The sequence below is a fragment of the Pongo abelii genome, chromosome 12 (genome assembly GCF_028885655.2).
Source record: "Pongo abelii isolate AG06213 chromosome 12, NHGRI_mPonAbe1-v2.0_pri, whole genome shotgun sequence".
Lineage (NCBI taxonomy): Eukaryota > Metazoa > Chordata > Mammalia > Primates > Hominidae > Pongo > Pongo abelii.
This window is the reverse complement of record NC_071997.2, coordinates 28,970,770-28,984,079: the sequence shown is the minus strand read 5'-3', so window position 1 is coordinate 28,984,079 and position 13,310 is coordinate 28,970,770. Positions and strand designations below refer to the sequence as shown.

Genomic DNA, 13,310 nt, shown 5'->3' with positions numbered 1-13,310 from the left:
TGTTAGAATAGATATTTGCATATATGAATATGTTTAATGGAGATTCATAAACATTTGTCTTTGGCTTTAAATCTCACGTAGGTGGAGATAGTAGCAGCACCAGCTATAGAAACAAATCTGAAAATCAAACAGCCCAATTAAAACTCAGATTTTTTTAAAAACCATTAAAACAAAGCAAAATGAAATGCCTTTAAAGGACTAAAGGATTCCCACCTGCTAAGGGCCCCAAATGACAACTAATTCAGGGAAAATCCTATTAATTAAAAACCACTACTCTGTGAAATGGCTGCCATTACATTTGCAGGTAGTTAATGTGCCCGTTTGCAATACGTGTGGAAGATAGAGATGAGCTTTGGAAGCAGTTGGCCATCTGTTAAGTGTAGGCTGCTATTTCTGCTTCCCAAGAAATTTTAGGCCTCAAAAATGCAGGCGCCAGCTACAACATAAATTTATCACTTGCTCAATTAAGAAAATAATACACACAGGGAAGTTATGGTAATCAAATGTTAAAATTGCAAAGGTTGTATTGAATTACTCCCTTTTCTGAAAAGTACTGAGTTTACCTTCAAATGACACAGTTGGGTTCTGCAAAAGTTATATCTGCCAGAGCTTCACAATTTGAAGGCATTTAAAAATAGGTAAAATGACAATGCTGATTTGAATGTCATGTGTGAGGGGAACCACCCCTGGGAGACAGTACACCTTTTGTGGATAGGTGCCTGCCACACAGTGGACACAGAAGTAATTGAATGAGTCAACAATTGGGGGTTTGGCCAGGCGTGGTAGCCGGCGTCTATAGTCCCAGATACATGGGAGGCTGAGGTGGGACAATTGCTTGAGCCTAGGAGTTCGAGGCTGCAGTGAGCTATGATTGGGCCACTGCACTCTAGCCTAGATGACAGAGCAAGACTCCGTCTCTAAAACAAAACAAAACAACAATTGGGTGTTTGGATGCTGGTTCCGCTGGTGGTGATGAGGCATGTTTCCATTCATCTTTCCCTTTCAGAAAGAAAAAGGTCCTCCAGGGTAGTGCTCGGCAAACTGCAAATGGGCCTGTTTATCTTTGGCTCCCTCTTTAGAGTTCTGAATGAAAGTCCCATTGCGTCCTTTCCTCTACGGAGCTCCTGCAAGGCCCGCTCTGCCTGCATGAAAGCGTGAGCGAGTGCAGCTGGGGGCTCATAACCCTTCGACTCCTTGTCTGCATGTCAGGAAGGGTGTTACAACATGCCCAACAATCACTGTAAGGACAAGTTCCCAAGTAAAAATGGGTGGAATCTCAATCACTTAATCGCACATTAAAAAAAAATCTTGCTTCTGTCCTTAAAGTGTCACAGTTCTCATGTAGCTGGTTCAGACTCTACTGTAAAGTCACCATGAGGTGCTAAGATGGAGCGTCCCTGACAGTAGTTTGATAACTCTTCAAGTGTTAAGGCCATGAAAGTCCAGGTCTGTCCACACTTCGGGCTGCACCTTTGCTCTGTTCTCAATTCAAAAAGTTCAATTTTTTTTTTTTTTTTTTTTTTTTTTGAGACAGGGTCTTATGCCCAGGCTGGAGTGCAGTGGTACAACCTCGGCTCACTGTAGCCTCGACCTCCAGGGCTCAGGTGATCCTCCTACCTCAGCCTCCCTAGTAGCTGGGTTTACAGGTCCATACCACCATGCCTGTCTAATTTTTATATTTTTTTTTATAGAGGTGGGATTTTGCCATATTGCCCGGGCTGGTCTCGAACTCTTGGGCTCAATGATCCGCCAGCCTTGGCCTCCCAAAATGCTGGGATTACAGGAGCAAGCCACCGCGTGCAGCCAAAAAGTTCAATTTTAGTACCTATTTTATTTCAACTTCCCCATTGTCATGTGGCAGCACCCCCTTGGCTCCTCGTGGAGGGACTCCTGGCCTCGTGGCCACCCGCTGGCTCCCAGGGCGGACCTCCCCGTGCACTGGGACTGATAGGCATGTTTACTGTCCTGTCGACATAAAGCCACTCAGACCAGCTGACAGTAGTTACAGGCCAAAATATATTCCCCTCCACCATCTCTCGGGAACATGACCCTTTCTTTTCAAAATGGCCCGAAAGTAGAGCAAATGGCTCTGTTTTAAGGCATCATTACAAAGACATCTCAAAGTCTCTCAACTTGTTTATCCACATGAGTTTCTTAAATGCTCTGAGGCCCACTTCCCTCCTAGGGAAAAGGGAATATTGGTAAAAATGAGCATTGGTAAAAATGAGCATTGATTGGAGGCTCCCTAGCATAAGGTCCCGTGCTTAGCACTATCCAAGGATTGTGGAATAAGTTCTCCGGGAAGCCCTCTGAGGCAGGTCCCAGGGCCCTGGGCTAGACGAAAGGCAGAGCTAGCATTCATCCTGGGCAGTGTGACCCTGAAGTCCCTGCTCTGACCACCATGGTCCACAGCCCCCTATAGCACCCACCTCCCACCTCGGAGGAGTTGCTGCAGGGATTGACAAAGTAACATCTAGAAAGTACTTAGCTGGTCTGGCACGGACAGACATCCCTTAAACAATGAGAGCTGCTGCTGTGAGTTGAGGGCTTCATCCCCTGGGAGGGATCTGAAGGGCTATGAAGGGGAAGGGCTAAGGGAACGTGAAAGGGGTGGCCCTGGTTGGGGACCCCATCAGCTGGGGTAGGGCCTGGAGGAACCCAGGAGTAGGGGTGTAGCCAGGGTGCTGTGGATGGACGCACAGGCCCTGTGCTTCCATGCAGATGGCCAGTCCTTCCGTGTAGATGACTTAGCCCTCAGGAGCCCCTTAGAGCAGCAAGGTCTTTGCCTTCCCTTTAAAAAAAAAAACAGTAGAAGATCTCCACCCCTGCCCAGTAGCCTAATCAGCACTTAATTTGCATCTTCCTTTTACTCTTGGTTGAACACTTTTGTTTGTTTGTTTATTGTTTGATATACCTATGCCCATCTGTTTCCTTGTGGAAACAGACAAATGATAAAAACGTTCCCCAGGGTTTGGGAGTGGGCTGGACCCATGACCACCACGGTGCCATTTGTGTGTCTGGTGAAGGCGGCCATGCCTGCTGTCTGCTGGCCGTACACCAAGTACAGACAGTTCCTATGATCCTGTGGGTGTCACGGGTTTTCTCTTCTCCTAACCATGTTTCATTGTTCAGCTATGAACTTCAGCCCCTCCTTAGGCTCTCTAAGAGGCCACTGGGATATGTTCAGCATTCAACATGGAGTTGTTTGTGAATGTTAAACCGGACTTGAAGATGCAGTGGTCACAGACAAGAACAAGCGCCGTTTGCTAGGGAGTTGAGCCAAGGGCCTGCTCGTGACCATCAGAATAAAGCAGAGGGTTCCTGCTCTCAGACCGCGGGGAGCCTGGGTCTCCTCGGGGTGTGCCTCTGTGCCTGTCCAGGCAGGGATGCGGCGTGGCCGTGGTCGTCTGTCCCAGGTCTGTGATTTCATGTTTTGGGAATAGCACCACCCAGGATTGCTCTGCGAATGTTGTATAAGCTGTGTGAGTTTGTGTTTCCATGACCACTTTCTCATATTTCGAGATATTCTGAAGTTTAGTTAGATTTGAACTTCTCTTGAAGTCTCTCTTGAAGGCAGTGTTGTTTTTAGAACCCAGCCAGAAACACAATAAATTCATTTTTTTAATATAAGAGAGGTAAAGTCAGTGACAGAGTGATGATTATTCACAAAGCAAGGTTGATCTCTGACTGCTTTTCTTCTGGAAATGATGATGAGATAGATGAGTCTCATTATAGAAGCACAAATGCTCAGCCCCAGAGGTGCACCTCACACGAGATTGTGGTGCAAGGGGCTCTGAGATTCAAACAGATGCGTGTTTATGTGTGGACGCATTTAGCACATGTTTGAAATAAACAAAAGTAAGCTGCATTCCCTACCTTGAAAGAGAGCCTCACACAGCAGCGTTTTGACTGTTGTGGTGACTTTCAGCCATGCCAGGCTCATGTGGTGACTGAGTTGCACGGCTAGTATGCAGCCAACCTAAGCTCCCTCACTTCGGACCATGTTAGGCTTTCCTGCTCTGGGGGATGATTGGCCTTCAATCCACGCACAGTATTGTCCATTTAAATATTAAATTTCCCAGCCACACAGCTTCCATCTGACAGCAAGGGGGTTGTTAACCATGATTATGTGAGTTCTTCCCACTCTTTCCACCGCCACCAGCAGGACCACCCACCCTTTAAAGACCCAGTGCTTGCTGGGGAGTTCTAGAGATTAAACCACACTGCAGTGGTGGTTTACCCAAAAGAGGGCGTGGGAGTGGAGGCAAGGAACTGTCCCCTTCTCTGGTCTTTTTCATTAGGAAGAAATCTGTGCCTTTGGGTAGGAAAATGGTCTTGGAGAAGGGGCCTCAGCCCAGCCAGCAAACTGGCGTTGTGCTCTGTGCCGCACTGTGTTGGTCACTGGGGACTCAAGGACAAAGGAAACACAGCCCACTTCCCTAGGCTACTCCCAAGTAGTGCTCTAATAAATCACCAAGAGGTCTCTTCTCTTTGAAGCCAAGCGTGTGTGAAGGAAATGAATGGCATGCCAGAGGTGCAGAGGAATTGGGGGTGCCGCTTTACAGCCTCTGCTGACATGTTCATTTGTTCACTTGTGGTTTAAATAATACAAGAATGACACCTCTCGGCACTGGGAGATGAGCAGGAGCCTGTGAGGAAGCAGATTTGGTTCCCTGATGGCAAGGCCTTAAATAGTACCCTAAAAACTACTTAGAAGTTTCTCCGTTGTGTTCTCTAAAACAAATAGAAGGGTTTTTCTCCTTGACGAAACTGGGGAGCATATTTATTTTGTAGACTCACAACGGAATCTAAAGCAGGATTCGACCTTAGGATTGCCCTCTATAACACGTCACTGCACAAATAGGGAAATGGGGTCAGGGTGCATGAAGCGACTCACCCCACGTGCATAGACAGATGAGGCAGAGCCTGGGCCATGCCTTATCCTGCCAGTTCTTTACCCCCCAGTTCGCCCCAAAAGTGACTGAAATGACTTCTACGAGTGTTCAGAGGCATGTATCAGTGATAGGCCTACAACCAGCTTTTAAAGGACACTAGGTACATTTTAGGGGACAGCCTTTGGAAGCTGGCTTCAATGAGGCCTTTGAGCACAAGGGCTCAGCGGGCTTCACACTGATGTATGGAGCCCCAGGGTCCCTCAGAAGTGGGCTCTCCCCTGCTCCCTCAGAGCGTGTCTGCGTGGAGAGCACGCTTTTATACAGTGCACTTCTGAGTAAGATTTCTTTTGAAATGAATTAATCTGAAAACTACTATAAAGAAAAATTTAGCCATGCTGAAAAGAATATAGTGTTATCCTAACAAATAACAGAGTCTGAAGTTGTGTTTCTTTTTTTCACTTTTAACCTCATGCTTCCCTGCTGTCTCCTCAGGATGAATGGGGGGACCTGGGTGGGCTGGGGAATCACCTTCACAGGCTTTTCAGAAAGCACCCTCCTGCTTGGTTTTCCCCACTAGGTAGGATCTTGGGGACAACATCTTTTCCAGCTCTTTGACTGATGGATGGCCTAAGAAGCTTTGCTCACAACTCAAGTTTATGGCTTTATGGCTCTTGTTCTCATCTCTCTTTACCATGAAAGCCCCTGGGGCAGGCATGGAGACACAGCCCAGCACTGGGAGCTTGGAAAACACTAAACAAGTAATTGTGGAATGCAAACTGCCCAGGGGAAAAGCCCTTATGTATTTGAGAGAAAAAAAAAAAGCATCTTCTTTTTTATTGCTATTTTCGGGTACGTGTGATATTTTGATACAGGTATTCAGTGTGTAATGATCAAATCAGGGTAACTAGAATATTCGTCACCTCAAATATTTATCTTTTCTTCCTGTTGGGAACATTCCAATTCTTCTCTCCTAGCTATTTTGAAATATACAATACGTTATTGTTAAGTATTATTTCCCTACTAACACAGCATCTTCTGAAAGCTGCCCATCTTAGCTGATGACTGTTGTGAGGGTTAATTTTTATGATAGGACTGTCTGCTATTTCCTAAGTGCACCAGAGGAAAAGTGCATAAGAAGGAAAGAAAAAAAATAGGAACTCAAATAGACTTATTTCCGAAATGTTGCTCTAATAGCAACATTAAGGTGATATTTTGGTGCTGAATTATTCTGAATCCACTATCTGTACCTCTTTGTACCTCTTTGTTCCTTCTTTCAGAATGCTGGAAGATGACCTTAAGCTAAGCAGTGATGAAGAGGAGAATGAACAGGTAAGATTCTCTTTTATGTCACCATCCTTTGGAGGTGACACTGATAACAGTTACCTGGTGGACTGTGCTGGGTGTTAACCAAGCTGAATGGTGGCACTCCAGGCTGCTGGTCTTTCGTCTGCTAAGTGTCAGCTTCTGTGCAGTTGGGTCAGTATATTAAGATAGCTTGCCCATAATTTCCCTTAAGCCTTGAATTCTGTAATTTTTATGGTGTTGAGACCAGCGATGGGTATTACGAGGAAGCTGACTAAGATCAGGCTTCCCTCAGAAGTAGACAGAGCCTTTTTTTTTTTTTCTTTTTTATTTATGTGTGTGTGTGTGTGTGTGTGTGTGTGTGAAGCTAACTGGCCTTCTGGAGATCAAACATATGACCTTAACCTCATCAGCATGCAACAGGCAATCTGTAACATTAAATATTGAGAAGTCTTATACAGATATTATTAACATTGAGAAGGAGCAAATGTAGAGGTGAGCCAAAATGATGAATAAAAAGTAATCATGCTCGGTGTAGGCTGTTTGTCTTAAATGATAAATGTGCTTGAAATATTCTCCCCTGGTGTTGATTTATCAGCTCGAGACATCAGTTAGGGGGTTATAAATACTCTTCTGATCAGTTAGTTAAGGTGAAAAAATATACACTTAACATTCATCACTTTCACTTCTGCATTTCAAGAAATGTTTGTATTTCAAAGCAAGTTTAAAAACACTAAAGACAGATTTTCCTACACTTCTGTTTTCTTTTTCTCATCCCCTATGTTGTATTTTGTCAAGTTTAGATACATGTGATGGGTAGAAAGACAATTCAGAGAGGCTTTTTTTAATAAGTCATTTTTGTATGCAATACAAAATACTAATGCTATTCTATTGGTTTTGGAATAGTGAATTAATAGGTATCATGAAATGCTATGCAGATGATTTGCTGTCTAGACATGCAAATACAAAATAACTTACAGAGAGAACAGGCAGAGGTTAAATAAAAGTCAAAGGAGAATTTCGAGGAAGAGTATCTGAGCAGAGCATAGCTATGAGGTCACAAAAGGGGTTACTCATCTCATGGGAGAAACTGAGGCACCGAAAAGGGAGAAGAGCTTGAGGAGTCTGGAAACCAGATTGGCAGGTGGAGAATACCCAGTGGAAGAAGGTTAACTGGGCAAAGAAGGCCACTCGGGCTTTGAGTGTTTTAGAGATCTGTTGATTTGTTTCCAGGGCAGCCGGATATCTGCCACACAGCAATCTTAGCAGAAATGTAGAATGGCTTCATTCCTAGTTTTGGCTTCTTATCTACATGATGATAAGCAAATGATTTCATCTCTTTGTGTTTTTTCCCATTAAGTGGCCTGGATACATAGATTATGGATTAAATCATATCAAACATGTAAATTGTGTATGCTTTTTATTAGAAAAAGGGTTCACAGACTATTTCAATCTGCAAACCTTTTTAAATTTGGAAATAATTTCCTGAGCTATTTCCAGAAAGTATTTCCAATGAAAACTCAATTTTAATAAACATTACTAATGATGTACTATACATGTTCTCTAAGGCAGTAAGAGCTTTTAGTTGACTCATTTTGCTTTTTAAGCTACCCCCTTCCATTCTGTACTCATTGATAATATTGTGTTATGAATGTACAGGTCAGATCCTTTATTCTTGCATTTAATTCCTATGTGAATATACCTTCCTATTTTTGCAACGAAAGGAACTGACAGCATGAATAATTTTTATACATTAATCCCTTTTTCCTAATTAAGACTCCAGACAGTGGTTTTGCATATGATAGTTTAAGTTATTGCTTCAACAGTAATTGCATTAAGTTGTCCTGCTTTGGCCTATAATTATACCCGGTCTAATCACAAAATTGTAATTCCCATACTTTTAAACAAGACTAATGATATGGTATTTTTTTTCTCTTCAAGACCAAACTATGCTTTATCCCTGAAACAGCATAGCCTGTGCATGAGTACACACACACAGACACACACACACACACACACACACACACACACTCATTTCCTGGCATTCTGAGATAATTGAACATTTAACGTAAATGATTTTTCTAGATGTAATCAGAGTTTGCACCTTAAACCCAAAATATTTTAAAAATCCCTTGCCTCAATAAACATAGTACAGTGTATGAAAATCCTTAACCTTTTCTGACATTACATCTGGCTGTCTTTGTGAATATTGGTTCAACCAGCCCATGTGCCACTGTAATAAAGAGGTGTCTACAAGAGCTTCAAGTTGCTATACCTGCCTGCCCTTCCTCAGATCGCCTCAGACTCTGTGCTTTTGAACACTCCTATCTGAGGTTTCCTTTTCTCCCCATTGCCTTTGTGATCCTGCAGGTCAAAAGACAGTCTAGTTTAGTGGTTAAGAGCACAGTAGCCCCACTTCAAGGATTCAAATCCCCACTCTGCTACTTAGTTTTGCAACCTTGGGCCAGCCTCTGAACTGTTCTCTGCTTCAGTGTCTCTGTTTGTAAAATTGGAATTAATGCTAGATCCCCAAGCCTGCCACTTCATCGAAACTTGAGGTCACCCATCATCTTCATGTCACCAGATCCAATAGGCATATTTTGTGTGTGTACAGAGTTTCACTCTTGTCGCCCAGGCTGGAGTGCAGTGGCACGATCTTGGCTCACTGCAACCTCCGCCTCCCAGGTTCAAGTGATTCTGCTGCCTCAGCCTCCTAAGTAGCTGGGATTACAGACACCTGCCACCACACCCGGCTAATTTTTGTATTTTCAGTAGAGACGGGGTTTCACCATGTTGGCCAGAGTGGTCTCAAAATTCTGACCTCAAGTGATCCACCCACCTCAGCCTCCCGAAGTGCTGGGATTACAGGCGTGAGCCACTGTGCCCAGCCTGTTTGTATATGATTTATAAAAATGGTATGTCTTTAAAAATGATTATATATATATATGATATAACCAATATCCAGATGAAAATACAGACATGACCAACCTCCCAGGTGCCCCCATGCTCCCACCAGTCACCACTCTGCAGAAGAATAACCACTTTCCTGTTTTCTAACACTACAGTGTAATTTTGCTTATTTTTGCACTTTGTATCAATGGAATTATTCGGCATGTACTCTTTTGTGGCTTGCTTCTTTCGTTCAACATTGTTTATGAGATTCACCCATGTTGTTACCTGTAATTGAATTTTGTTCATTTTCATTGCTGTATCCTATTTCATTATGTGTGTATGCCATAATTTACTTATTCATTCCACTGCTAATGGGCATGTGGATATTTTGGCAGGCGTCGGGAGTAGAATAGTGTGCTCTTATCAGCATCCTTGTACAGGTCTTTTCATCCTTGTACAGGTCTTTTGTTGAGCACATGGGAACATTTTTGTTGGATCTATGCCCAGAAGTATAAATGCTGAGCAGTAGGGTATGTGCATGTTCAACTTTAGTAAATTATCTCAAACCATTTTCCAAAATGGTTGTACCAGTCGACACTCCCACCAGCAGTGTAAGAGAATTTCAGTTGCTCTGCATCCTCACCACACATTTGTCTTTTTAATGTTCATGAGGGATATTGGCTGGAAGTTTTCTGTTTTGTACTGTCTTTGGCTAGTTTTGGTATCAGGGTAATACTGACCTTATAAAATGAATTGAGAAGGGTCCTCTGCCCTTTTCTCAAAAAGATTATGCTTTTAAAAAATGATGTTAGGTCGGGCATAGTGGCTCAGGCCTGTAATCCCAGCACTTTGGGAGGCCGAGGCAGGTGGATCTTGAGGTCAGGAGATTAAGACCAGCCTGACCAACATGATGAAACCCCTTCTCTACTAAAAATACAAAAATTAGCCAGGCATGGTGCATGTGCCTGTAATCCTAGCTACTTGGGACGCTGAGGCAAGAGAATCGCTTGAACCTGGGAGGCGGAGGTTGCAGTGAGCCAAAATTGTGCCACTGCACTCCAGCCTGGGTGACAGAGTGAGATTCCTTCTCAAAAAAAAAAAAAAAAAAATGATGTTAATTATTTAGCAGAATTCTCTAGTAAAACCATATGGGCCTGGAGATTTTTAAACTTAAAAATTCTATTTCCTAGCTGGGCGTGGTGGCTCATGCCTGTAATACCAGCACTTTGGGAGGCTGAGGAGAGCAGATCATGAGGTCAGGAGTTTGAGACCAGCCTGGCCAACATGGTGAAAACCAGTCTCTACTAAAAATACAAAAATTAGTTGGGCGTGGTGGTGCGCGCATGTAATCCCAGCTACTCAGGAGGCTGAGACAGGAGTATTGCTTGAACCCAAGAGGCTGAGATTGCCATGAGCTATGATCAAGCCACTGCACTCCAGCCCGGGTGACAGCATGACTCCATCTCAGGGGGAGAAAAAAAAAAAAAAAATTTTCTTTTTTGGGAGACGGAGTCTCACTCTGTTACTCAGGCTGGAGTGCAGTGGTGCAATCTTGGCTCACTGCAAGCTCTGCCTCCTGGGTTCATGCCATTCTCCTGCCTCAGCTTCCCGAGTAGCTGGGACTACAGGCGCCCACCACCATGCCTGGCTAATTTTTTATATTTTTTAGTAGAGACAGGGTTTCACCATGTTAGCCAGGATAGTCTCGATCTCCTGACCTCATGATCTACCTGCCTCGGCCTCCCAAAGTGCTGGGATTACAGGCGTGAGCCACCACGCCCAGCCAAAATAAAATTTTTAATAGTTATAGAGCTACTCAGATTATCTAATAGTCATAGGGCTATTAGAGTATCTGTTTCATACTGGGTATAAGTGGTACTGTGTTCTTCAATAATAAGTCTATCCGTGTGACTTAAGTTGTCATGTTTATGTGGATAAGGTTGTTTATAGTATTCCTTTATTATCCTTTTGATGACTGCAAGATCTATAGTGTCAGCCCCTGTTTCATTACTGATACTCATCATTTGTCTTCTTTCTTTTTTATATTAGTCTTGGTAGAGGTTTATTAACTATTGATCTTTTGAAAGAACTAGCTTGTTTCATTAATATTACCTATTTGGTTTTTCTGTTTCAGTTTCACTGATTTCTTATCTTTATTTCCCTCCTCCTGCTTGCTTTGGGTACATTTTTGCCCTTTTTCTAGTTTCTTGAGGGAGATTAGATTATTGATTTGAGATTCGTTCTTTTTTATGATATAATAAGTATTTAGTGCTATACATTTGACTCTCAGCAATGCTATAAACTTTATCCCACAAATATTGATGTGTTGTAGTTCATCATCATTCAGTTCAATAAGACTTCTTCTTTGACTCATGGATTATTTAGAAAGGTGTTGTTTAATTTTTAAGTGCTCAGAGATTGCCCTTAATCTTAACTTTTATTGGTTTCTAGTTTGGTTCCTTTATGGTCAGAGAACATAGTCTGTATGACTTCAATTCTTATACATTTGTTGAGGATTTTTTATGACCCAAGATATGGTTTGTATTGGTATATGTTTTATAGGCACTTAAAAGAATGTGTATTCTGCTGTTGTTGGGTAGGGTGTTCTATTAATATCAATTAATCTTATTTGATGTTCTTTTGTATCTTTTCTGGACTTTCTGTCTCATTGCTCTATCTAATGTTGAGAGAGAGGTGTTGAAATCTCTGGCTATCATTGTGGATTTGTTTATTTCTTCTTTCTATTCGATCAGGTTGTTTTCACATATTTCACAGCTCTGTTAGTTGGTGTGTGTACGTTTAGGATTGCTATATTTTGTTAGATTGACCCTTCTATCATTATGTAATGTCCCACTCTGTCTCTGGTCATTTTCTTTGCTCTGAGGTCTACTTTTTCTGATAACAGCATAGCTACTCCTGCTTTCTTTTGATTAATGCTTTCATAATGTAACTTTTTTCCGTTCTTTTACTTTCAGCCTACCAATATTGTTAAATTTGAAATGAGTTTCTTACATACAGCATATATTAATAGTTGTCATATTTTTATTCATTTTGCCAATTTCTGTCTTTTAATTGATACATTTAGACAATTTACATTTAATGTAATTATTGATTTGTTAAAGCTTAAGTCTACCACTCTGTTTTTTGTTTAGTTTCTTCCTGGTTTTTATTTTCTTTTTCCTGCCTTTCTGTGTATTCCTTAAACCTTTTGAATTCTACTTTGATTTGTCTGTAACATTTTTGTGTGTATCTCTTTGTACAGCTTTTTAGTGGCTATTCTAGGCATTACACTATATATACGTAACTTATAACAGTTCACTGGTACTGTCATTTTGCATGCTTTCTCCCTTAATATCCTATAATTACCTTTATTACAGAATGAATAATAATAGATAATACAAATGTAGTCTTCTGTCTTCCCAACTTCATAAGTAAACAACCTGAATTTCACTGTGTATCTTATTTATCTTTATTTCCCTACCTCATACCATGGCTGACTGGCTTCTAGCAGAGAAACCTAAACTTCTCAATACCACATCTGCACCACTGCTTCCATCTTCACTCATCCTCCCCGTGTCCTCCTGTTGCGAGAGGACACTGCCCTGCTCCTATCCAAAGTTCATCCATTTCCTCAGAGCTACAGAGACTTGTTCTTTTGATCTCATTATGCCCCCATCTCTTTACCAGAAATGCTCCTCATTGGGCCCCCAATGACCTCTCTAGAGCCAATTATACTGGGCTTTTTTCAGTCCCCTGTCTTACTAGAAGGCTTACAGCATTGAACACTATTCATCACCCACTTCTCTGTAGGAGTCTAACACCACACTCTCCTGGTTTGGGTCCTGCCCCTCCAGCTTCTCTTCTCAGGCTCTTGTGCTGACTCTGATTTTCTGCCCAATGTTGGAAACTTTCCGTGTTTATTCCTGACTTTTCTTCTCCATGTCTGCTCTCTGGGTGATCTCATCCATTCCTATGACCTTCAGTTTTTATATACTGACAGTTTCTAAAGTTATATCCTCAGCTCAGAACTCTCTTCTGAACCACAAACCTACTTTACTTTTCCACTTGGATGTCTCACGGACATTTCAGATTCAGTCTGTGCCCAGTTGGACTTCTGGCCTTTGCCACCGCTCTACCCAGACACACAAACATGTTCCTCTTGTTATTGTTCCCGTTTCCAAAACTAGCACTGCCAGATGCCCAGCTGTTCCAGCCTAGAAA

At 42.4% G+C, this 13,310-nt stretch overlaps 1 protein-coding gene across 9 annotated transcripts in view; it reads left to right on the top strand.

The window, feature by feature from the left end:
• The window catches only part of AFF3 (ALF transcription elongation factor 3), a 616,655-nt gene that overhangs the window by 475,028 nt on the left and 128,317 nt on the right, over positions 1–13,310 (top strand). For all 9 annotated transcript variants that reach the window (XM_063713526.1, XM_063713522.1, XM_063713523.1 and 6 more), the window contains one exon: positions 6,173–6,224. In XM_063713526.1, coding sequence (XP_063569596.1) covers positions 6,173–6,224 — 52 coding nt within the window. The remainder of the gene's footprint in view (positions 1–6,172; positions 6,225–13,310) is intronic.